We start from the raw sequence: 26,439 nt of genomic DNA, 5'->3' as shown, positions 1-26,439 counted from the left end.
TTTTTGTGTATACAATTTTTGGATTATTTTACCCTTAAATTTTTAAGTGCTAAAAAATAATATTAAAAATTACTTATTTTTACAAACTCAAGATCGTAAGATTCAAGGACTAAACGCAACATCAATTAATTCAAAAAAATTTGATAATTCTTAAATACCTTTAAATAAATATAAAAGTACGACTTGTCTCGGTCCCACTAATATATATAAAGAGAGATAAATGAGAAAATATTTCCAATAAAAAACTTCTTAATATAAAAAATAAGAATTATTGATAATAATTATTAAATTAAAATAAATACGTCAAATTAAAATATTATAAATCAATTTATTACTTACGTTGTCACCATACATAATTTTAGTTATCATTATCATACATTACTTCTACCATCACTACTACAACTATTGATACAACCACTACCATTAACACTATCACCATTGTTGTTGCAATGGTGGTGACATAATGGTTGTAGCAGTTGCACCACCATCATCATCATTGCTACTATCACCACTCTTTTGCTGCCATCAACACTATAATCGTCTTTATCGTTATTGTTATTATTATTATCGTCATCATTGTTGTCATCACCATTCTTTCCTTACAATAACTATTGTCTCTATTATTGTTATTATCACCACCATGGTTGGTGAGGGCACCTTTGCAGTAGAGACAGTAGTGACAGCGGGAGGGAGGGGGTTGGTGGTAGGGATGGCAAATATATTTGTACCTGCGGGTAATACCAGAACCCGTCCCGACTTTGACGGGGAATACCCAGTTTGACCAAGTACGGGTACGGGTACGGGTAAAACCTGATATATTAAATCGGGTACGGGTACGGGTACGAGTATGTACTTACCCGCCCCGTACCCGTACCCGTACTCGTACCCGTCTCTGTTCTCATTTTTAATTTAATACTCACTTTCAATTTAATTATATTAAAAAAATTTAATATTTTTTATTTGTGATTATTTATTATAATATGAGATAAACAAATAACCTAATTATAATTATAATATAATAAATAAATAAAAATTAAAAATATCATTTTTTACAAAAAATAAAAAATAAAAAAATTGACGGTATACCCGATACCCAACAGGAACGGGAATGAGGATGAAAATCTATACTCGTCGGGTATGGAGACAGGGATGGGAATGGGTTGAACTCACGAGGACGGGGACGGATATCTTGAAACCCGTACCAAACCTGCCCGTTGCCATTCCTAGTTGGTGGTGGTGGCGGCCATAGTGGCGGGATATAGTTACAGTAGAAGCAACTGTGATGATAGATCAAAAGATTAATCAAGTAATAGAGTTTAGAAGCCGGTGGGGTCCGTTTCCCAAATTGCTAATCACGTTGTCATGAGGTAAGCTATTTTTATTTTTTTTTCATACACGGGAAATCAAAAGAAGTTTGGTTTAATTGTACAAGGAAGTAATTAGAATGGATAACTTACATACTCCCTATACTGTTTCAATAAGGTCAAATTACTGTACACAATGAATCTCTCCACCATTATATATTTAATGCAACAGCCAACACAGAATTTGAATTTTAGACAATTATTAAAATTTTTTATGAACATATTAATATATTGTCTCAAAATTGATAATAAAAAATTTATTTAAAATTATTAGTATAATTATTATTGATTAAATATTATTTTAATATTAATTAAAATTGATTTTATGAATATTAGATCGACTTTTCATGTCTCAAAACTTTACGACCACTAAACTAAAAAATGTGGCTTGAGATGATCGCTAATTAAATTGAAAAACCGATATAAATTTCATTTATGCTTGATTGATTGATTCTTAATTTTGTCTTTGAATAATCTTCTTGTTAAATGAAAAATGAATTAGATATATTTTATATTTTAACACATTAAATACATTCATTCTTTCATTTAGTACCTACTTTACATAATAATAAAAATATTTACAAAAATATAATTAGATGATATAGTAATTTTGTTTAATTAGAAATTGGGATGATGAGGTCTTACATAAAAGATGTTATTACATGGTCCAGATATATTTAATATTTATCATCATGCTAATTCCTTACAACACAAACCCAAATTTTACTCCTTATGCTCTATATAATAAGTTGACTTAAATTATTTTAAACATATAAAAAAATTAATAAATGGATTAAAAATATAATTTTCCAAAACTAACTTTTTTTTGTTGTTTGAAACATATTTTTAGAATTTATTTTTTCTTACAGTACTTATTAAGTGACAATGAGGTACTAATTATTTTCCAAAAATTTAAAATAAAATAAATAAATAAAAAAAGTTATACGATACGCGAAAATTGAATGAAACTATAAATATATAGTAAATGATTTCTATAAATGCATAGAAGCTGTTAAAAAGATAAAATTAAGCATAGATACAATCCCAGTTAGATAAATTCATCAATAATTTTCACTTCTTTATCGCAATTACGTAACACATCGTAACACTCTTGGTATTAATAGCATGGTAGCTACAAGCTAGGACGTTGGAAAATTCAGATCTTATTCTGGTTTATGTTGTCATTACACTCACGAGAACTAGTCCAACAACAAGGGACACCCACTTTCCAAACACGTTGATCTTCTCGGTCCCTGAGTTCTGTTCAGTGGCATTAACCTGTGACGAATCCGTAGATGATGATTCATCCTTATCAGCTTTTGGCGCCTTTGCCGCATCACTTGAAGGTTGTGGAGCCAATGAAGGTCCCTTTGCAGGTGCCTTAGCAACAGCAAAGAAGTCCATTGGAAGAAGCACCTTTCCCACCTTATATATAGCAAGATGTTTATCCGTATATATAATGCCAGTGATGGTTGTGTTAACCTCACCTGTTGATATGTTCACACTCCCACCGTAGCTTATCACATTCAGTTCCACCTTTCCAGGTTTAGCTCCTGCAAGTGTTCTCACAGGATTTGTAAGAGTATCAAAGTTAGAACTAGATACATAGTCTGAAATAACGTGGAATTGTAAGAGCTCGAGTTTTTGTCCATCAGAAAGAGAGTTGAGGAAGCCTGCTTTGAGTTCTGAGAAGGCACTATCATCAGGTGCGAGAATGGTGATGCCACCAGATTTAGTAGTGAGGAGCTGTGCATTGAGTTGGTTGATCAATTGGGTGGTTTTCATGAGACGGATTAAGATGTTGAATGACTTAGCCTTCCTCAGGATTCCAACTACGTCAAGAGCTGCAGTGTCCGGGGCTGAATCACTTGGTGATTGTGGTAAGGAAGGAACCAATGGTTGCTTAGGAGCTTCAGCTGGTGGGGTAGGGCTAGGTTGGGGTGGTTTTAGGGGAGCAGAAGCTGGTGATAATTGGGCTAAAGTGGTGGTGCAATACAAAAATGAAAGTAGCAGTACTAGTGGGAAGGACAAGAGAGATTGCTTCTTCATTTTGTTTACCGAAGGTTTAGATGATATTGGAAAGGAATGGAAATGATAGGATATGTATTGGCAATGGCACTTGATGCATTGATGAAATGGTGGAGATGAGTTTTATAGAGAAAATTTAGGAGTGGGAGACAATGATATTGATAGGTAGGTGAAAGGGTTTGTTGTAAAACCTTAAATTGTGATTTGTGAGCATTCACAGAGAGTTGGTAGCTGGCAATGATATATGGGTGTTGCATCAACAGTGATATTGGGATGTAAGTTGTAAAGTAAACAGCTAAAGGGTTACTTCAGAATTCAGATGCTCGAATTTTTGTATTTTTATTTATTTAATTGAGATGGGGAGGTTAACATTAACGGTGTGGCATACTGTTTCTGCTCCTGAGTACGTCCTGACTGATGAGATTGTTTTCTGGTAAGTGAGTATATGAATGGGGAGCAAACCACTGAGGCTGAGAGGACTTTCCGATCTCGCCGGTGTATATTTCTTTTGTTTTTTTATGCAACTTATAATAATAATAATAATACAACTTCAAAAAGAAATTTCTAAAACAATTAACCAATCAATTGGTTCATATACTTCTACTACCTTTTCATTCTAGTCCCTGTATCTAAAAATTAGAAGAAAAAAAAAAATATATATATATATATATATATATATATTCACGAATAATTTGTTATATATGTTTTAGTCTTTATATTTCTATTTTGTGACAGTTGTATTAGTATATCATTAGAAAATTAACAAGGACAAAAACATAAAACAAAATAAATAAAAAACAACTTGCATAAAATTAAAAATAGAACTTTTAGGTATAAGAACGAAAAGCTAACGCTAAGACTAAATAATTAACTAAACCTTTACAATATAATGCAAGTATCAGTTAGAAATGCCACTTACCAAGAGATACTTTGTTTTACACCTACCAAGACATACTAATAAAACGTGATTTAAAATTTAAATATTATTTAAGAATGTCAATTTAGTAAATATAATTTATATATTTTTTTAGTATAAAAATATTCATTAAATTTATTAATAACCAACTTTTATGAATTTGAAATTTTATTTAAAGAAGTCGAATCTCATTTCACTTGTACCAACAAAATCTCATTTCACTTGTACTAACGATTTGTTAATGTATGCTAGTCATTTTGCAGAGTACAGCTCGCGTATTTTATAAAGTAAATAAGTTACATTTTTAAATATAACTTTAATGTTTACACTTTACAGCATCTTTGAGCCTTGGGGTAGAATCTTATGCATTGAAGCTAAAAATTACATCAAAAGTGATAAAAGATGCAGAAACTGTAATTATTTGTTTCTCTAAAATGTTGATGAAATATGACGTGATGTAATCCCAAACACGCACTGCCCCAATCGCATTCCAATAATAAAATATAAGAATAATATCATTTTTAGACAATATTACTTCAAAATAAATAAGCATACAAAGAAGTGTTCATTTGTAATGATTAAAGATACGTTCACTCTTATTTAATTTATGGTTCAATCTGTTTGTTGGTCCTGAACTTTTTAACTGTTTTTAAATAGATAAATTAAAAGAATTTGTATTTGAATCTTTAATATCTCCTGAACTTTCTATTGGTGTAATATCACTGAATAAAATTTATAATGGGAGACATGTCCTGTGATTTATAAATACCCTTACAAAACTTCTCTAATATAAAAACTAAAACCATTGACCCATGTTATACAATGTGGTATACATACAACAAAATATATAAAAAAAATTGATTGCATTCAAAGACAAAACTGTGTTTTTAATATAGACTTGTCAAAATGGAGCCACTTAGGCCGGCCGGACAGACCGAAGTTTGAAAGGCGGTCTGGGCAAGACCGATTTTCGTTTAGATGGTTTCTTTTGTTTCTTATATTGTTCATATAGCTGCAGTGAAAGTGCAGTCCTATCCAACTCCCTCCTCAACCTTTCATTCTCCTTGATGTCTTGAAGAATCGTGAAATGGGAATTAAGTTTGCTTCGCAACTCATCATCGTCGAATGAACTAATAACTTTTGTAGAACCAATGGAAGGTGATGTAGCAGAGCCATTTTTTCGTCTCTTCTTGTTATTTACCTTTATACTGCTACTTTGTGTGAAACATAATTCCTGGTCCAGAGACATTTCCTTGAAAGCTTGTTGAGGAGAGGACTTGGATAAAATGAGCTGGTTATTTGCAGTGCTCATGCTTGAAATGCCAGAGGCCAATGTTGATATAGCTGGATGATAATGCTTGGACAAAAGATTGAGTTCCCAAAGTACTGAGGCAAGGGCACCGCTTAAATTGGGGTCTGTGGAATATGGTAGATATTTCTGCATACCAAAGAGGGGGACACTCCATAAAAGATGACAGAAAAAGAATGGTCCTCACTAAAATTTTGCAATCAAATTCACACATTTAGCTTTTTTGCCATAGACAGACTTGGAAATTCATATCGCCTAGCCTTTTTGGCATGTTAAACAGTTCTAATAATTAAGTTTTAAAAGAGGATATCATTAATGGATATTTATAAGGAATGGAGGACTTCTTGTTTTGGCATACCCAATTTAATTTTTCTTATTTCTTTTATTATGACTCCTTTAGGAGGTATCTTAACGTCTGCACTCTTGTCGAACACCCTCTTCTCCCTCCCCCCCAATTGAATTAAATTTCTCAAACTAATAAAAAGAGAGAGAAGAAATAATGAGGCAAAGATTCTGCACATAATGCAAACAAATAATTCATGAAAGAAGCTTACAGGAATTGTGCCAGAAACAGAGCCCCCTCCAATGTCATTTTCCAACAAATTTCTGCACTTAACATTCTTCAGAAGGAGATGCTTTACTGTGACCAAGGCTGAAATGGATTCGAAGAAAAACTAAATATAAGTCTCTTTCTCTTTTATTAGTTTTCTATTTTCTCTGTTTTTTAACCAAAGGTAGTAGCATATACTAGATTGAAGGTTGATATAAGAATATTAAAACATACCAGCCATGGCATCTGCTGATCCAACACACAGTGAAAACGTTGCTAATCGTTTTACAAATGCAGCAGTCTTTTGCATGTCATGTTGCCTATCATCACACAACATTATCTTGAAAGCTTCTGCCAACAACTCTCCTTGATCTCTGTTTCATAAAAATAAAACATATAAATTAACTGAATAAGTTTTGAAAATAAAAAACTGAAGTTTTCTAAGAAGGTGCATCTCCTTGTACATTACTTGAAAGTTGAAACAAGAAAAAAAAAATTAAAAAAGACAAACAAATTCAATAGCACTATATGTTTCCATGCTTCCATTGGATTCTCATATGTATATGTATGCATGTGTGAGTCTGCATCATTTACATATGGAATAAGATCAATTTTCCAACAAAAGTATATATCAAAGGAACTAACTGATTCTAAAAGCACAAGCAGATAGGCCTAGTAATCTTTTTTATCTCCAAGTCTCTTAATACACTCATGAAAAGACGAGCCCTTGGATTTAGGTGTCAATACATGTAAGCACACTACCTTGGGCTAAAATTATAATTTAATTAGAAAAATGAGGGCAGAAAAGACTGAATTCCTAACCATATGATAATGAAGAGTTTCATACCTACTTATTCTAAAAACTTAAGATGTTAGGCAGAGACCCATAGGATGTATTGTGTCTTTAACAATACAATATGATATAGTAGTTTCTAAATTTATATGCATACTTATGTATGAAAAATAGCATGCAATGTATGACAACACCAAGAACAAGTACATTAATATCATATCCTGCATGCCTAGTAGATTTTCAAAAACAGACCATACTGCTCATTTGGGAAAAAAATAAATAAAAAGGGAGATTTCAGGATGCAAACCTTCCTGGCCTGTACTCAAGTACAATATTGTAAAGATGGAGAAAGAAGTCCTGTAAATCAACATTCAAGGCATCGAGATTGTTCCTCATCACTTTAAAAGCAACAAGGCAACATTGGAGACGCTCCGATACAGTCAAGCATTTAGAAGACTTGTCAGAAGTGTTGCCTGTGTTGCTACTTCCAGAAGTGAGTACTTTCAGATGGTTCATTAAATCACCCATGAAATCCAGGTCAATCAGATGTGAAAATTTTGCCAGTCCTTTCAGACATGGATCAAGCAAAGGGAGGGGTTCCACTGGTGTAGATAATGCACCAATATTTGCTTCAGGCCTGTAAAATTACACAACTAAAATTAACGCAGAAAAATATAAAGAGAAAAAAAAAAGTATCTAATTTGATGGAGAATAGGGTCTATAAACCCAAGAACACTAATGTTTCCCTCAGATATAGTAATACATGTGATATAAAAGCACACCTGGCACATATGGACTGCATTGTATGCTTCAAAATGCGAAAATATGTCTCAAAGACAGCAGAGAGTGTTTCAGTTTGCATCTGTCTCCTCTCCATAACATCCGGAGCAAAGGATGCAGCCTTGTAATCAGCTTCAACCTACAGAAGGCATCACTTCAATATCATCCCTACCAAAAACCAGAACCAAGACTTTTATGGGAAAAAGTAATAACCTCCTCTCTTGTCTTAGAAATCAATTCTTTCCTACTTTTCTTTCTATCATTCTCCACCGACTGATCTGATGCCTCCGAGCTTTTCCTTTTGTTACTTTTCTTGTTTTTTAACTTCTGATCCTCTTCTATGTTTCCAGACTTAACAAGATCTTCATCAAATGAAAGGGACAAGAAAACCTGAAAAGGCGTTGCAAAGAACAAACATCAGCATAAAATAAAAAAGGTTTCGCTCAAATAGCTACAGGACACAAAATTGTGTGCATTTTTTTTAAAGAAAAAACACCTATTATTAAAAAAAATCATAAATATTGAGTGTTAAGTAAAGGGAAAAAAACTATTTAAAAAAAGCTATTTTAGCTAAAATAATAAGAGGGGGGGGAGAACTGTAAAACTAGTATCATAGAATAACTTATTTTTTCTCAGCTTATACAAGCAGCCACTTAATGATTTTACCACACAAAAGCTAAATAGAAACTGATTAGAGAAACAAAACATGGACAAAGTATAGACTTCAAACAAAATATAGAAATATAGGAGGGTGTGGGTCATACATCAATGGAATCTGGGTGCATTTGGCAATTATGAGCTTTAACATGATCGGCAATCAATCGAACAGCATCCACGGTAACTTCACCCCCATGTTTACCCTCATTAGTAAAGAGTGATTTAATTGTGGAACAACAAAGTTTCCTGTTAAACAGAAACAAGAAATTTCAATCGGGTACACAACAGTGTCCTGAAATAGAAAAACCATTATCCATATGCATTATCTAAGCAAGAAAACAAAACTATATATCTTTCACCACTTGAGAAATTGAAATTATAAATGTGCCTAGCTTCCACAGAAAAGTGAATGATGTCAGAAAAAAGATAAATAATGGAAGAAATATCGTTACAGTGCTTAAAGACACAACTTACAATCATTGAAAGAAATAAGATATTTAGTTATGAAACTTGGTAAGAAGTTCCTGAGGTACCGTTCATTACAGACTACAGACCTGAAGCATGTATTATTTTTAAACAGTAATAATAGTTATTTAAATGGACAAAGACACAGTGATGTTGGAAAATCCTAAACCCTCTGTACAACTTCAAGAATAATATTCACATCCTCCAATTTCTTTTGACAAGGTATGCTTCCCAAAACTAGGCAAAATATTTTGTATACCTCTCCCCAATCAATGAACTTCCATTAAGAAAAAAAGAGATGCTTTTTTTCTGCACAAAATCCAATGGCCAACTAGCATATTTATATACACAACTTTTATATATACTAGAAGTTAGAACTACACAAGGCAGTCTAGCATTTTAATCGAACAAGAACCCAATTACCATAGACTTTTGCCTTATGTCCCAAATGACAGTACACAACAGTTTCCTTTTCTGATGATTGAATATTCACCCTAAATATTGAACAACATTTATAAACTAATTTCATGCTTTTCATAGGAAATCCCACAAAATTCAGGAGAAAGCTTATTGTAATGAAGAATGGTCAACAGCAAAAATACAACAGAACCTTATAGCCTCATTAGTAGAGCTTATGTTTCTAACAGTAGCATCCAACAAACTTTCGCGAAAATTGAAATGGGGATTTGCCTCAAGCAAAGAACAAATACAACGAACTGCCACAAGCTGAAATAAAGGCTTCTTTTCTAAGGCTACCAGCCTTTGCAGGTATGCCTGCAACATGACAAAAGTATAAAAGAGAACATCTTAGTGGCACAAATATGAAAAAATTCATATTTTATAATAATAATTACAAATAAGATATTATAAACAATTTGAGCAATGGATGAAGTAGATTCAAGAAAAAGACAAGAAGCACAAGAACTGGAAGTCATATATGCAAGTATTAGCTTTCAGCTAAATAAAGTAATTATAGTATATTATGTAACACTCAAGCATGAATGTGAACCTTGTATGATGAAAGAAGAGTTGACTCATAATAACGCGTCTTTCTAACTGTCTTTGAAACCTTCATCTCTAGTTCCTTTTCAGTAGGAAGCCTGATCCGATAGCTGCCACATTCCATGCATTAACATGAAAGTTGAAACATTAAATATAGAATTAAATTTGATTGTCAAAGCAAAATATCATCATATCATTACATAGAAAATGTGTATTATAATATATAATATATAACTATCAGGAAGTACCCAGGGACAATATCTTTGAAAACAGCCAAGAGGGATAGAAGTCCAAGTTTAACAATGGTATGATCATTATCTTTAGATATCTGTACCATCTCCTTCAGAAATTTAATATTGGACTCTGGATCTGTAAGCAAGGCATTCCCCAATTCTGCAAGTTTGTGCTTCTTACTTTCAAATGCCTCCTCGGCTGTAAGATCTTCTTTTACCTCAGCCTAAACAAAGTTAGGAGCATATACCCAAAATTATCCAAAACATCAAGTTCAACCATTTCTAGTCTTTTTTTTTTTTTAAAGTTGGCAGTTCAAGAGAATATATGAAATTTTCAAAAAAATAAACAATTATTTTTACTTATGCATGCAACACAATATTTCAAGCACATTCTATTACTAGTTGAATTTACACAAATCCTATTAAATAATTCGGGCACACTCTTTATATTTAGTGAGACATGTGAAAATAACTTAATAGTGTGTAGCATTTTTCTGTTTTTAATGGATGGAATTGTTGAGGTGACATGCTATGATAATTAAGAAAAAGAAAAAGATAACCTTAGTACCTTAATAGTGAAATGCATAAAGACAAAACCAGAGTACATGAAAAATAACAGACAACTACCTCTGAAAATCAGTTGCTGATGTGTGTGGAACACGATTCATCAGAACAGTAATAGAGAAAATTTGCTATTGCATGCAATCAATTAAAAAGAAACTTAATTTTCTATCAATTCATTAGATTCCTTTTTAACAAAGCATTCCATTTGAAAATTGATATAGTATCAGGTGCAAAAAGGAAAAGGAGCTTTGAAACCATAAAAGAGTAAAATAATATTGCTAATTTGATTGGATAAAATAAAGGAGCTTTAAAACCATAAAGAGTAAAATAATATAGCTAATTTGATTGAATAATACCAGTACTGCTGCTTGCGGTGTTTCTTCCACTTCTGCTTCAGCCACCTCTTTTCCTTGTTTTTTTGCTTCTTTTTTCATCTTCTTAAGTTTGGCTCTCTTTTCAGCCTTTGTTAGCTTCACTAGACCTTTGTCTACATCGACATCCTCTCCAGCTCCCTCTTCACTTGGATCATTTTCCGTTACAGTCTTAGTAGCTGCAGAATGTGAGAACAGCATCAGTTACCAGGGCACTTAATAAAAGAAATAAAAGAGTAACCAGGTGACAACAATAATGCATAAACGGTATGATTGGATAAACTTCTCGAGAAGCACTTCTAGGGAAAAAAAAAATGAAATAAGCTTCTCCATACACGAAAACTAGCTTATGAATAGGCTTATTTGTAATTATTTGGAGAAGCTATACGAAAGGGCTTCTACAAATTAGCTTATGCCTAACCCTATTTCATTTAATAGGCCCAAATTATATACCTGTCCGGTAATAGACTTTTCCATCCAATGTTTTGATTGGAAGAGCATCTACACGATCAACCTGCAAACCAGTTTCTTCTTTTTCTTTCTTGAGAGCATTCTTTTGCAAGCGTTTCTCATATATTTTCTCCAATGCGTCATCTTTGGCATCAGCAACCCGTGTAACATGCCTAAGTATGCGTGGGAGAGTTATTTCCAAAGTACATTGACATAAGCTTATAAGCTATGAGCTATATATATACAGTTTAGGAGATAACAACCATGGCACACAGAATGTAGCATTACAAGTAAGGGAAACTATTGAAGAAAAAAAAGAAGAGAGAATCGAACTTGGTGATTGATTGGGTATCCAAAGTGGAGAGTAAGGAGGCATAGCCGCGGTTCTCCTTGACGAATTGGAGGTCATCGTCGGAAACTTCAATGTCGTCGTCAGGGATCTCCGGCGGAAGGTCCGGTGGAAGAACGATTTTCTGCTTCTTCCCCATTGGACTTGGATGGGGTTTTGTTAGGGTTTACGTTTAGACACTTGTTCCAGCGAAAACAAACATAAGCCCAATTTAACTCTTTTTTGTAAGCGGGTAATGGTCGACCCGATCCAATATAAACGGACTAAAACCGACCCGAACCTAATCTAACTCCTATTTTCAGATTTTATTTATGATGATGCGAAACTGATTTAACAAAAATTAAGGGGGTGTATTAGATAAGGATTTTAAAAGACTTTTTTAGTTAAAAAAAACCCTGCAAATTTTAAAAGATTTTGCAGGATTTTTATGACTTTTAAGATTTTGCAAGATTCTATATGACTTAAAATCAGGATTTTAATGGATTCTGTCATACTTTTAAATCAAGATTTTAATGGATTTTGTGAGATTTTGTAGGATTTTCGTGAATTTTTTACATTTGATAAGATTTATAAAAAAAAATTCATACATTCAAATTTAAAAAGAGTCAAAGACAAAAATAATAAAAAACAACAATGTCTAGATAAATATTAATAATAATAATAATCTTCATAATATTCTATCCTCTTAAATAACATTCACCCACATATCGATAGCTATACTAGTCCTCCAAACATTAGCATCTTCTCGCTCTTACTCGTGGGTTTAAATAATAGGCTCAAAAGTATGATCTTCATTAATTAGTAATGTTGACGATGAAAATTCATCCACCGCTTCAATTAGAAATTCATCAAAACGACATTCTTTATGTAGGAAGTTATGTAATGTTGCACATATTAACACAAGTTCTACTTGTGTCTTAAATAAAAATGGAAGTGTTGACTTAAAAATTATGAACCTTGATTTAAAAATATCAAATATTCTTTCGATCACATTCTTTAAAAACGCATGACAAAGATTGAACAATTCTTTCTCATTTTCAGGGTCATTACCCTGACTTGCAAAATCTCGTAGATAATATTTTAATAATATTTCCTTTTTTTAGAATTCATCTTATTTTTAAGATCTATTTTCATCTCATTCTACTCACAGAAATCCTAACTCAAATTCATCTTTTATATATATATATATATATAACTAATTTTTTCTATTTTCTGGATTATATGATTTATTTGTGTAAGATTACTAGTCTCTTTAGACACGACAGGGAGATAAAAATCAAAATTAGTTTTAAATAGAAAAAATATGCAGACGATTTTTATCATGTTGAGAAAAAAAAAACTTTTAAAATTTGAATTAATAATAATGAAATGTAAAGTAATATTATTTTAAAAAATAAAATATGCATTTACAATAATTTTAAATTAGTCTTTATTAAGTCGTTTTTATTGCACACTAATTAAATTCACGTCTTTTAAATAAACATCTTATTAAAACAAAGATTATTATTATAATGATAAAAATAAAATATGCATTGTTAGTTTAAAATGTTTTTACACAATTATTTAATTACTATTTTAAGCATATACAATACATAGAATAAATATTTTATTTATATAATTCTAATTTATAATAAATAAATGTTTTTAAATATATAAATTTAAATTTTATTTTATTTTATATTATAATATAAGATTATTTTTAATTATGATAATTTTTTAAAATATTAAATTTAATATAAAACTAAAAATGTATAGATAAAATAAACGAGAAAAGAAGTTGAAAAATATTTTCTAAAAATATTTTCTTTAAGAATCAAAATTACTCTTCTCATTTGTTTGGTAGAGGAGAAAAAAATAGTTGAGAAATAAAATAAAAAATGAAAAGAAATAAAATAAAAATTAAATTGTTTAGTTGAAAAGAAATATGCGAGAAATATATAAGAAATGAGGTATATAAAAGAAGATAAAGAAATAAATAAATAAAAGGTGGGATCTACCACCTTATAATTTTTCTTCTTTCAATTTTTTTTTAACCAAACAACTTTTTTCATTTCTATAATCTTATTTTCACTCTCTCTGCCCTATTTCTTATTTACTTTTTTTATTTATTTTTTATTTACTTATAAACATGATTTACATAATGTTTCAAACTTGATAATTAATGATTAATTTACGTTTATTATTTGAACATTATTTGAAAGCACAAATTTTTTTTATTTTTTTACAATCATATCACTGCAATAAAATATTTTTGCATGTACCACACTATCCACTGTTCTAGAGAGGATAGTCGGATTTTTCTGTTACTTACTTTGTCAAAAATCTGTTTTTGGTACACTTCAAATTTTTTTGGTATACTTTTGACACCAATCTGATCAGTAGAGCCATATAAAAGACAAAATTAAAATGAAATCCATACAAATCAACCAATAGTGTGTGGTAGCAGTGACCATCGAAGCTAGAACTTACTTCACAATCATCCAAATCTCTTGTTACCGTATCTACCTTGATTGATGCAACAACACCTTAATATCTCCATCCCAAACGTTCACGAATCACCATTATAGCATGGGCTTTTAAAACAAAGCCTCTCACCTGCCTATCATTATCTCCCACTCCTACATTTGCTCTATAAAACCCATCTCCACCATTTCATCGATCAATGCATCAAGTGCCATTGCCAATACAAATCCTATCATTCCTTTCCAATATCATCTAAACCTCCACTTAACAAAATGAAGAAGCAATCTCTCTTGTCCATCTCACTAGTAGTGCTACTTTCATTTTTGTATTCCACAACCACTTTAGCCCAATTATCACCAGCTTCTGCCCCTCTAAAACCAGTTCAACCTAGCCCTACCCCACCAGCTGAGGCACCTAAACAAGCATTGGTTCCCTCATTGCCACAGTCACCAAGTGATTCAACACCAGACACTGCAGCACTTGACATTGTTGGAATCCTGAGGAAGGCTAAGTCATTCAACATCCTAATCCGCCTCATGAAAACCACCCAATTGATCAACCAACTTAATGCACAACTCCTCACTACTAAATCTGGTGGCATCACCATTCTTGCACCCGATGACAGTGCCTTCTCAGAACTCAAAGCAGGCTTCCTCAACTCTCTCTCGGATGGACAAAAACTCGAGCTCTTACAGTTCCACGTTATTTCAGACTATGTATCTAGCTCCAACTTTGATACTCTTACAAATCCCGTGAGAACACTTGCAGGAGCTAAACCTGGGAAGGTGGAACTGAATGTGATAAGCTACGGTGGGAGTGTGAACATATCAACGGGTGAGGTTAACACAACCATCACTGGCATTATATATACGGATAAACATCTTGCTATATATAAGGTGGGAAAGGTGCTTCTTCCAATGGACTTCTTTGTTGTTGCTAAGGCACCTGCAAAGGGACCCTCCTTGGCTCCACAACCTTCAAGTGATGCTGCAAAAGCGCCAAAAGCTGATAAGGACCCATTATCTGCAGATTCCTCAGATTCATCTCAAATTAATTCCACAAGCGAAAACTCTGGCACTGTGAAAATCAATGTGCATGGAAAATGGGTGGCCCTTGTTCTTGGACTAGGTCTCATGACTGTAGTCTCATCATAAAACAGAATATGATTAGCCTAATTTACCAAAATCCAAGACATTATGGATGCAATTAATATTCAAGAGTACTATCTATGATTACGAGAAAAAAGTGATTGTTACAGTGGTGAATTATCGTATATTGTATCCCTTTGAATTTATTCCAAGATATATGTTATTGTTCCTTCAATTAAATTTTCATTTTTATGCATACTTCAACAAAGGTTGCTTCGATATTTTGCAAGTTTCTGTATTTTGAAGAAAAAACTAAACTCAATCTCAAATATACTAATTAACACCTCCAATTTGTTAGGCATATTGTGACCAGTTCTTCAACATTTTATTTGTGAGTTTAGATACTAATTCACTAGGTTATAAAACATTGTGGGTATTGAATGGATGATGAAAAAGAATTTTGGTCTAATTAAGCAAATAATAGGTTGCTTGGCAATTCAAAAATGTTACATGATAATCTCTTAAATTGTTGATTTTTGTTATTTTTAAAAGATTTTTTTTTACATAAAAATGGCAGATAAATGATGATACATTTATGGCTATCAGGCGTATAACCAATGACATATCAAAAATTCTCAAATCAAACATTATTGTCCACCGAATGGTTAGTCAAAACTTAACAATGCCCAATTTAACCTAGAACTTTGCTAATCGAATTAAGATTCAACAGAGATTCATTAGAGGAATTTCATCATTGACACCAAAAGATGTCCTTGAGTAGATATACCCACCAAAATAAGATTTTATGGTTGTAGAAAGCGTCAAACTCACATAATTTCAAACCAGGACTGAATCATGTACTATTTGTAGTAATCCATGATGACATTCTAAAAAAAATGTAAGTTATACCAAAAATAAAACTAAATGTAATATATCATTATCTTTAATATGTATACTAATATTATATTTATTGTATGTTTTTATTACTTTTTCATTTTATAAATATAAATTTTATCATTCAATATATTTTTCACCCAATAAATATAAATATACATTTTTATATATTAAATAACATACTAACATTATATTATGTATTTTACATTGTATTTTATATTTATTGTATAAAAATATAGGTTAAAACCCTATTTTGGTCCCTTATAATCTTTTTTTGTTTCAATTTAGTCCCGCATTAATTTTTTGTCTCAATTTGGTCTCAAATTAATTAATTGGTTTCAATTTAGTCCTAAATTAATTAATTGGTTTCAATGTGGGACTTTCCGTCCAAATTGCTTTAACGATGTTAACTTTTGGCCACGTGGACGCCACGTAGATGCATACGTGGTATCCACGTGGATGAGAATTTTTTTGAAAACACCTGGACCTAGAACGGCCCGTTCTGGTTTCAGAACAGGCCGTTTTGGTTGCAAAATTAAAACACTACCAGTGAAGCAGAACGGGCCGTTCTGAAATCAGAACGGGCCGTTCTGGTTTCAGAACGGCCCGTTCCAGAACTGTGAATAAAATATTCTTTACTTAATTGTGTTTTTGATATTATAATTATGCAATTTTGTTCTCTAAGGTTTTAATTGAGTAATTTCAGTCGTTAAAAGATTATAATTGTGTAATTTTAGTCTCACAATTTTTAATTGAACAATTTTAATCTCTCAAATATCATAATTGTGGAATTTTAGTCTTTCTCATTAAAAATTTAATAATTTAATAATTTTAATATATATATATATATAATGTTTTAAAACTATATAATTATTTGTTTATTTAAATTAACGTATTTTTTTTTAATGTATCAAATGATATATATTTACTATTACTAAATAAATAAAATTTATATATTATTAGTATTTTAATATTACTGATAAATTAATATTAATAATATTTTTACCCTTTTTATAAATAAACTAATAATTTGATAAATATAACTTAATATATATTAATATACTTTTACAAAAATATAAATATATAAGATCAGATATATATTTCTAATTAATATACTTATATTTTTGTAAAAGTATATTAATATATAACAAGTTATATTTATCAAATTATTAGTTTATCTATAAATATATTAATAATATTATTGATATAATATCGAAAATTATAATATATGTTAATTTGAATAGATAAATAATTATTTAATTTTAAAACATTATATATATATATATATATATTAAAATTATTAATTTTTAATGGGAGAAACAAAAATCATACTATTATGATATTTGAGGGACTAAAATTGTTCAATTAAAAATTGAAGGACCAAAATCGCGCAATTGCAATTCTTTAAGGACTAAAATTATGCAATTAAAATCTTGGAGATCACAAAACTGCACAATTGTAATACTTGAGGGATAAAAAATGCAATTAAACCAATATTCTTAATTAATTTTATTAAAAAATATAATAATTAATAAGATAAAAGGAATATCACTTTATAATTTTTTGCAACTTATTTAAGATTAAAGGAATAAAATGATAAAAATTAATAAGATAAACATAATAAAATAAAATATAAAAAAAATATTAATATATTTATTTTATTGGATATAATAACATAATTAAAATATAATTAATAATATATATTTTATAAAATTATTAATATTTTATATATAAAAAAATGAAATAAAACCGGAACGGCCCGTTCTGAAACTGGAACGGGCCGTTCTGGTGCATTTTGGGTGTGTTAATTTTGCACTTGGAACAGGCCGTTCCGGATGCAAAATTAACACACCAAAAGTGCACCCAGAACGGCCCGTTCCGGTTTCAGAACGGGCCGTTCTGGGTCCAGGTGTTTTCAAAAAAATTCTTATCCACGTGGATGCCACATATGCATTTACGTGGCGTCCACGTGGCCAAAAGTTAACACCGTTAAAGCAATTTGGACGGAAAGTCCCACATTGAAACCAATTAATTAATTTAGGACTAAATTGAATCCAATTAATTAATTTGGGACCAAATTGAGACCAAAAATTAATGAGGGGTTAAATTGAAAAAAAAAAAGATTATAAGGGACCAATGACATATCAAAAATTCTCGAATCAAACATTATTGTCCGCCGAATGGTTAGTCAAAACTTAACAATGCCCAATTTAACCTAGAACTTTGCTAATCGAATTAAGATTCAACATAGATTCATTAGAGGAATTTCATCATTGACACCAAAAGATGTCCTTGAGTAGATATACCCACCAAAATAAGATTTTATGGTTGTAGAAAGCGTCAAACTCACATAATAAAGAACTCAAGCCAGGACTGAATCATGTACTATTTGTAGTAATCCATGATGACATTTTAAAAAAAATGTAAGTTATACCAAAAATAAAACTAAATGTAATATATCATTATCTTTAATATGTATACTAATATTATATTTATTGTATGTTTTTATTACTTTTTCATTTTATAAATATAAATTTTATCATTCAATATATTTTTCACCCAATAAATATAAATATACATTTTTATATATTAAATAACATATTAACATTATATTATGTATGTATTGAATGGAAGACGATAACACAATGACTTGAGGAAGATAACCACGACATTGACAACTTTAAATATACCATTTGCATGCGTAGCTAGCGTTATCTCCCACTCTCCTTGATTTTCAATTTCAAGCAAAAAAAAATTATCTTTTCACTAAACAACAACGTGATGTCGAAAAAAGACAGAAGAAACGGATACATGAACTGATGAACCTAACTAGCCAAACATTCCTGCTGCATGCTTCTTTTGTCTGTCTGTCTGTCTGTCTGTCGTAAAAAAACAACCCCATTTATTCTTTTTAACTCTATCCTTAAGCCAGTAGCTTCAAAGGGTCTTAGAAAACCTGTGCCTTTAAATACTTTACAAGAAGCAATAACAAAGAGTGGATAATTCCCTCTTCCGTTCCACTGCAAATCCCAAAAAAGCAATGACAGCGTTACTGAGTCTGTTGGTTTTGCTTTTCTTCTTCTGTTCTTATGCCCCTTCTTCGTTTTGTGCAAATGTCACGTACGACCACAGAGCATTGGTCATCGATGGCAAGCGCCGAGTCTTGTTCTCTGGTTCTATTCATTACCCTCGCAGCACTCCAGAGGTTCTCTTCGTTACCTTCTTTCTTTGTCTATGAAATGCACACTACACTCTTTTTTTTTTTATTTTTACCTTTGTTTATTTAGTTTGGGCTTAAAAGGGGTAGTTTTTGTTGTTGCAGATGTGGCCAGACCTCATTCATAAATCCAAAGATGGAGGACTTGATGTCATTGAGACTTATGTTTTCTGGAACTTACACGAACCAGTTCGAGGCCAGGTTCTCTTCTATTCTGTTACTATTACCAATTTTGTATTGTTTCTGTTTTCACTGTCTTTTGCATTGCATGTTGTGTATGTGTGTGTTCATTTTTCAAACTTTCTCAGCAATCAAACAAGTGAAGGGTCCAACATATGCAGCTTAGGAAAATAAATGATCACTCTTTCACAGTTAGTATGAACTATGAACAGTGTAGTTAAATCTTAAAAGCATGGAATTGGGTGGAGTATTTCTCAATATCAATCAGAAGGCATAAATTGGAAACAGTTTATAAATTTGGGGTCTTCTGATGAAATCAATGATGAATTATGTACTTTGGCTTGGCAGTATAATTTCGAAGGTAGGGGTGATTTGGTCAGATTTGTGAAGGCAGTAGCAGCTGCAGGTCTATATGTACACCTGCGGATTGGTCCATATGCATGTGCCGAATGGAACTATGGGTAAAATTGGACCCTTTCTGTGTTTCTTTCTAACAAGGACACTCATATCTGATCATGGCCTTTAACTTTTCTCAACAGTGGTTTCCCTCTTTGGCTGCATTTTATTCCGGGAATTCAGTTCCGAACTGATAATGAACCATTCAAGGTAATTATTCCTTTCCTTTCTGTATGTCTCATCGTGCAACATCTGCTTTCTTCTATAATGCGAAATTGAATTTTCTTCAGGCTGAGATGAAGAGGTTCACGGCTAAGATTGTGGATATGATGAAGCAACAGAACCTCTATACGTCACAGGGAGGGCCTATTATTTTGTCTCAGGTTTTTCTTAATTTTTATTATCTACATGTCAGTTTTTCTTTTATGAGAATAAATTATCGCATCCAGACGTGGGAACATAGTATAGAGACAGAAGAGTGAAGACAGTCTTGAATTTTTAATGGCCTACTGCATACTTTTTTAATATGAAAAGATAGTCTAATATTAATCATAATATACACTTTCTACTGCCAGGTTGAAAATGAGTATGGGAACATTGATGCAGCCTATGGTCCTGCTGCTAAATCCTACATCAATTGGGCAGCATCAATGGCAACATCTCTTTATACAGGGGTTCCTTGGGTAATGTGCCAACAGACAGATGCTCCTGATCCAATTGTAAGTTTTCTCCTTTAAGCTGTCTACAAGTGTTATGAAGTTTACCATTTCACAATGTTGCCTGTCTTCCTGATTCCTGAATAGAGCAATCTTTCTAATTTGTTGTGTACATTTTTCCTACTTGATTGATAATTTCATAATTTGTTATGTTAACTACTCTCAGATTAACACATGCAATGGATTTTACTGCGATCAATTCACACCAAACACTTATGCAAAACCAAAATTGTGGACTGAGAGTTATACCGGATGGTTAGTTTCCTCTTCTGTATAAATCATTAGTTATTTGAATGTCATACTCAAAATATGATCTGATTGATAGTGTATTTCCTTTCTCAATCAACTCTAATTTTGTTTTTCTTATAACCTTTTGAATTCTATAAAACTGTAGGTTTCTTTCATTTGGCGATGCTGTGCCTCACAGACCAGTGGAAGATATTGCATTTGCAGTGGCACGCTTTTTCCAGTGGGGTGGAACTTTTCAAAATTACTACATGGTAATGCAACCTTAGATGTTGTTTAAGCTATTCAAGATAGGAAACGAGCTGATGCCACAAATTTTTTGGTTGCTTGCTTCAAAACAGTACCATGGAGGGACTAATTTTGGCCGGTCTTCTGGTGGACCTTTCATTTCTAGTAGTTATGATTATGATGCACCAATTGATGAGTACGGTATGCAGTCTTTCAACCTTCTTATTTCATATTTATTGTTGACAATATAGAATTTTATAAACTAGTCAACCTTGCTTCCATATGCAATCAAGACGAAGAATAAACAGTATTGTCACTTGACACATATTCTCATTTTACATGAAGATGACAAAAATTACACCAAAAACTTTATGTAGGGTTAAATATGTTTTTAGTTTCTTGAATTTGGGATAAATTTATTTTTAATTTCTCAAATTAAAAATTATTTTTAGTCTCTGTAATATTGAAAAAAAATTATTTCAATCCTTATATTAAATGTTGTTAATAAATCTATCAAACAAAAGTCACCTATTACTAAATTTATCCCTCAAAACCTACCTATTAGTGTCACTGCTAGTGAAAACATCACATTAAACTCCCCTACTATACGATTGACTCAATTTGTCTCTGTCTGTGATGTTACTGGTGGTACTAAAATAAGGTTTTTTTTTTTTTTAAATTATAGGGATTAAAAAGATTGATTTTAAATTTGAAAGACAAAAACAAATTTACTTTAAATTTGAAAAATTAAAAACAAATTTAAGGCGTTTATGTATATTATTTTTAAAATATCTTAACTGCATGATGTAGGAATTATTAGACAGCCTAAGTGGGGCCATCTTAAAGATGTGCATAAGGCCATAAAACTTTGTGAAGAGGCACTGATAGCAACTGATCCAACAATTACATCTCTTGGATCAAATATAGAGGTAATAAGTGGTCCTTTTAAATTTAGTCCAGAATTTCTGGGCTATCTTAGTGGCTTAAATGTCTCAAATTTTATAAAATTTTTACGTTTCTGTCCTGAAGATACCTTGAAAAGTGTGGTGAACCACTGGATTTTTATTAATTGCTCATAGTTTTCTCTGGTTCCTGCCCCATTCCTAATTTTGTGTTGCTTTTTATTGATTGTGGAAAAATACTGCTTTCTTATGGTGCTAGTCTTTCTTTTCTTGGTTAATACTTGTTTTAGATGCTTTATGAAGATTTAGTCTATTCTCTGTACCTAATCTATTCCATTTAGTGAACCATACCTGTAATCATAAATGTTGGGTAAAGGAGCATGAATGTCAAAACTCCTTAACATTTAGAACCGATGATCCCAAAGGCTTAAGCAGTTCAATTACATGAATGTTTAATTACACCTCTTAGCATTTACAATTCAAATTTCAAACCCAGGCTGCAGTTTACAAGACAGGAGCTGTATGTGCAGCCTTCCTTGCCAACATTGCCACATCTGATGCAACAGTGACCTTTAATGGAAAGTCATATCACTTGCCCGCATGGTCTGTGAGCATCTTACCAGACTGCAAGAATGTAGTGCTTAATACTGCAAAGGTTTGCCTTTTCAACTTTGCCATCAAAATAGATAGTTCAATTGAATGAAGTTACTTTCAGAATAAATGTGATTAATCTATCCATAGTTTAGATCTTTTCCTTCATTTTGTAGTCCAAGAAATGGCATAACCTATAGTTATTTATGATATGACAGATTAATTCTGCATCTATGATTTCAAGCTTCACAGCTGAATCTTTAAAAGAAGAGGTTGGTTCTTTGGATGATTCTGGCTCGGGATGGAGTTGGATTAGTGAACCTATTGGTATTTCAAAGGCTGATTCATTCTCAAAATTTGGATTATTGGAACAAATAAATACAACTGCTGATAGAAGTGATTACTTGTGGTACTCATTAAGGTATATAGTATACCTTCAAGGTTGAGAAAGCTTTCTTCTGGCTTGCAATTTTCTCCACTAGGTGACACTTTTCATGATTTTTTTCTGCAGCATTGATCTTGATGCTGGTACTCAAGCTGTCCTTCACATCGAATCACTTGGTCATGCACTTCACACTTTCATAAACAGGAAGCTTGCAGGTGAATAAAAGTTAATTCAATGACATATGATGATATTTATATGTCTGTTTGAGTTAAATATTTTGGATGACCCTATAAGTTCTTGCTTAAATTCCTTGGAAGTATATTAAGGCCTGACAAAGAAGCGTGTCTCTCACCACACCCCACCCCTTTAAGCTCAAAGCTGCTTTATTAGAAAATTCTGCAAAAAGAGGTCAGATTATATTTAGGTTGGCACTATGGTGGGTCCAAGGTGGATTTGCCCCTTTAAGAAACTGTGAATAATGGTTGACAAACTCTGTAATATCAGTAGCGAAATAACAAACGTGTATGGTGTCTTTATCTTCCTGCTATATGAGGCCACCGGCCACAGATGATAGATCAGTAAGCCGAGAACATGATATTCTTGGCTGCGGATCCATCATCTTTCATGCAAGTTTGCATTCTTAAACATTTAAACTTATACTTTCTTGATCAAATCACTAAAATAAGCATAAAACTTGGTACTCGCCAGTTTTATCAGGAGAAATTTAAAATGTGTTACCAACTCCGAGGTTCATTAAATATATAAAAGAAAACTATTAACATTCTGTTAATTTTGTGCATTGGCAAGCCAAATTTAGAGTAATGATACACAGAAAAAAAATTTACAGCAGCTTTTACAATTTTATTTCTTGTTTTTCTCTCTTCAACTTATCATCCAATCCATGTTATCCAGCACTTATTTTTCTTCTCTTTCTTTCTCTCTTTTAAATTGTAAAATTTATTGTATAAAATTGATGAGTAACATTATCACCAAATTTAATCCCTTTAAGGATGTAGCGATATAAATTTAATCTGGGACATTGTGGAGAACTATTTCAGGGAGTGGAACGGGCAACCATGACAAAGCTAATGTTACGGTAGACATCCCCATCAAACTAGTGGCTGGGAAGAACACAATTGATCTCCTGAGTTTAACTGTGGGACTTCAGGTTTGTCTTATCTTCTTATAAAGTTGATAAACATTTAGAGCTAAGGAAATGTTGGTTTTGTAATATGCATTGGCTTGTTAATCCCTCATTCCCTCCCCATATCATTTTACTTTATCACCAAGTCACTTCTAATTACCATATCAACTAATGCAAACCTTTTGCACATCAGAACTATGGAGCTTTTTTTGACACATGGGGTGCAGGGATCACTGGTCCAGTGATTTTGAAAAGTTTAAAGAATGGCAGCATTCTTGATCTGTCCTCCCAGCAGTGGACATATCAGGTTTATCTCAGCCTAACTAAAGCCAATTATTTTTTTTTTCTTCCTTGTTGAGTTTTGATGACTTCATTAACTGAATAGGTACAAATTGAAATATGGTAAATTCGATTTCATTTTTCCTTTTTGGTTGAAGCCATATGTAGAATATATGGTCTATAATTTTTGAATTCAGGTTGGCCTTAAAGGTGAAGATTTAGGTCTATCTTCTGGCAGTTCTGGACAGTGGAATTCACAATCAACCTTGCCTATAAACCAACCATTGACTTGGTACAAGGTAATCAGCTACTTATATGTGATATCTTCACAATCAAATACTTCAAAGAAAACTAAGGGAATGTTACTGTTGGACAAATGATTTTGCTTCTAACTAATGGTAAGTAATACATGTTTGTATTAGACAAAGTTCGTTGCTCCCTCTGGCAGTAATCCAGTTGCAATTGATTTCACGGGGATGGGAAAAGGTGAGGCTTGGGTGAATGGACAGAGCATTGGGCGTTACTGGCCTACATATGTCTCTCCAAATGGCGGTTGTACTGACTCATGCAATTATAGAGGGACCTATCTTCCATCCAAATGCCTCAAGGACTGTGGAAAACCATCACAGACATTGTAAGTGTTAGATATTCTGCATGAGAGAAGTTAAAACATTAAAAAAAATGGTGAATTGTTTGATGGAAGTAAAGGCTATCGAGTTTTATTATTGAGTAACTGATCCTGCAGATACCACGTACCACGATCATGGTTACAACCAGATAGCAACACACTTGTGTTGTTTGAGGAAAGTGGAGGCAACCCTACCAAAATCTCTTTTGCTACAAAACAGATAGGAAGCATATGTTCTCATGTATCTGAATCTCACCCTCCACCTGTAGACTTGTGGAATTCAGATAGAGAATCAGGAAGAAAAATAGGGACAGTACTGTCACTGGAGTGCCCTTATCCTAATCAGGTTATCTCTTCCATTAAATTTGCAAGTTTTGGAACGCCTTATGGGACTTGTGGGAACTTCAAACATGGACGGTGCACAAGTAATAAGGCTCTATCCATTGTGCAGAAGGTGTTATTAGCTTACTCTTTAAATAACTTCATATTTTCCTTTTGTGTAGTTAATTTGACCTTTCTCATTCTTATTAAGCTGACTCTAATGAGTATTAATTAACAGGCCTGCATTGGATCAAGCAATTGTAGAATTGAACTATCAATTAATTCATTTGGAGATCCATGTAAAGGAGTAGCAAAGAGTTTAGCTGTTGAAGCTTCTTGTGCATAGACATGTTGCTTCAAGCTTGGACTTGGCTGAAGAAAACTCTGAACTCTCCCAAATGTGTTTGACTCATTGTTGAAGATGATTCCTTATTAGCCAAAGTATATATATAAAAAAAAATGTATTATGGTCGTAAACCAGGAAAAAAATGTCAAACGAAACTGTATTATTGTTACTTTATTAAAGAGGTAACTCTCAGTTATGCATGATGTGTGATAATGATAGTTTATACTCGAAAGGAAGGTTTCTAGCTAACTAGAAAAGAAATTGTTCTCGTACATCAGTGTGACAAAGACGAGCAATGATAATAGGGCTATTTCTGATAAAAGAAGTTGGATCAATTAATTATTAACTTGTAATGGAAAGTTTCCCTCAAAATAAAATTCATCATATCTTTAGTACATTTAATCACCATTTCATTCACAAAACCGTGGGGTAACATGTTAGGCTATTGTTTGTCTGAATACGTTACTAAGCTTGAAACCCAAGTACTGGCATGTCGATAAGAAAAAATAGGCTATGCAGCGATAATATAAAACACTATCATCCAATCAAAAATTACCATATATATGATAAATTTGTTGTCTTTT

The 26,439-nt window shown here is 32.1% G+C and overlaps 4 protein-coding genes across 4 annotated transcripts; 2 read left to right on the top strand and 2 right to left on the bottom strand.

The window, feature by feature from the left end:
* Nucleotides 1–2,322: 2,322 nt before the first annotated feature.
* On the bottom strand, nt 2,323–3,710 carry LOC109799011 (fasciclin-like arabinogalactan protein 11). The gene has a single exon (XM_020359485.3). The coding sequence runs from the start codon at nt 3,411–3,413 to the stop codon at nt 2,538–2,540; it is 876 nt and encodes a 291-aa protein (XP_020215074.1). The 5' UTR covers nt 3,414–3,710; the 3' UTR covers nt 2,323–2,537.
* Nucleotides 3,711–5,022: 1,312 nt separating this feature from the next.
* LOC109798942 (binding protein) lies at nt 5,023–12,032 on the bottom strand. Its single transcript, XM_020359387.3, has 13 exons — nt 11,816–12,032; nt 11,486–11,655; nt 11,018–11,211; nt 10,113–10,321; nt 9,872–9,974; nt 9,473–9,636; nt 8,505–8,643; nt 7,954–8,130; nt 7,743–7,879; nt 7,268–7,597; nt 6,402–6,541; nt 6,172–6,269; nt 5,023–5,746 (listed from the first exon to the last, which is right to left on the bottom strand). Exons 1-13 carry the CDS (start codon nt 11,968–11,970, stop codon nt 5,225–5,227), a joined length of 2,538 nt encoding a protein of 845 aa, XP_020214976.1. The 5' UTR covers nt 11,971–12,032; the 3' UTR covers nt 5,023–5,224.
* A 2,451-nt stretch (nt 12,033–14,483) lies between these two features.
* LOC109798681 (fasciclin-like arabinogalactan protein 11) lies at nt 14,484–15,732 on the top strand. Its single transcript, XM_020359033.3, has one exon. It carries the CDS (start codon nt 14,567–14,569, stop codon nt 15,446–15,448), a length of 882 nt encoding a protein of 293 aa, XP_020214622.1. The 5' UTR covers nt 14,484–14,566; the 3' UTR covers nt 15,449–15,732.
* Nucleotides 15,733–19,134: 3,402 nt separating this feature from the next.
* Nucleotides 19,135–26,051, top strand: LOC109798680 (beta-galactosidase 8). The gene is made up of 19 exons (XM_020359032.3): nt 19,135–19,481; nt 19,599–19,694; nt 20,022–20,134; nt 20,213–20,279; nt 20,360–20,452; nt 20,645–20,788; nt 20,952–21,040; nt 21,180–21,285; nt 21,373–21,460; nt 22,070–22,188; nt 22,658–22,816; nt 22,971–23,173; nt 23,264–23,352; nt 24,196–24,305; nt 24,475–24,588; nt 24,758–24,859; nt 24,983–25,194; nt 25,306–25,642; nt 25,748–26,051. The coding sequence occupies exons 1-19, from the start codon at nt 19,317–19,319 to the stop codon at nt 25,853–25,855; spliced, it is 2,514 nt and encodes an 837-aa protein (XP_020214621.1). The 5' UTR covers nt 19,135–19,316; the 3' UTR covers nt 25,856–26,051.
* The last annotated feature ends 388 nt before the right edge of the window (nt 26,052–26,439 follow it).

Source organism: Cajanus cajan, chromosome 8 (genome assembly GCF_000230855.2).
Source record: "Cajanus cajan strain Asha chromosome 8, NIPB_CcT2T_4, whole genome shotgun sequence".
In the NCBI taxonomy this organism is placed as follows: domain Eukaryota; kingdom Viridiplantae; phylum Streptophyta; class Magnoliopsida; order Fabales; family Fabaceae; genus Cajanus; species Cajanus cajan.
This window is presented reverse-complemented; position numbering and strand designations above follow the sequence as displayed.

Excerpts from the sequence above, each read along its gene's own strand:
- LOC109798681 (XM_020359033.3), top strand. The coding sequence starts at position 14,567 with ATGAAGAAGCAATCTCTCTTGTCCATCTCACTAGTAGTGCTACTTTCA.
- LOC109799011 (XM_020359485.3), bottom strand. The coding sequence starts at position 3,413 with ATGAAGAAGCAATCTCTCTTGTCCTTCCCACTAGTACTGCTACTTTCA.
- LOC109798680 (XM_020359032.3), top strand. The coding sequence starts at position 19,317 with ATGACAGCGTTACTGAGTCTGTTGGTTTTGCTTTTCTTCTTCTGTTCT. Across the intron at positions 20,453-20,644 it reads GGCCTATTATTTTGTCTCAG|GTTGAAAATGAGTATGGGAA; the intron begins GTTTTTCTTAAT and ends TTCTACTGCCAG. Across the intron at positions 21,286-21,372 it reads CTTTTCAAAATTACTACATG|TACCATGGAGGGACTAATTT; the intron begins GTAATGCAACCT and ends GCTTCAAAACAG.
- LOC109798942 (XM_020359387.3), bottom strand. The coding sequence starts at position 11,970 with ATGGGGAAGAAGCAGAAAATCGTTCTTCCACCGGACCTTCCGCCGGAG. Across the intron at positions 11,656-11,815 it reads GATACCCAATCAATCACCAA|GCATGTTACACGGGTTGCTG; the intron begins GTTCGATTCTCT and ends ACGCATACTTAG. Across the intron at positions 8,644-9,472 it reads TCTACTAATGAGGCTATAAG|GAAACTTTGTTGTTCCACAA; the intron begins GTTCTGTTGTAT and ends TCTGTTTAACAG.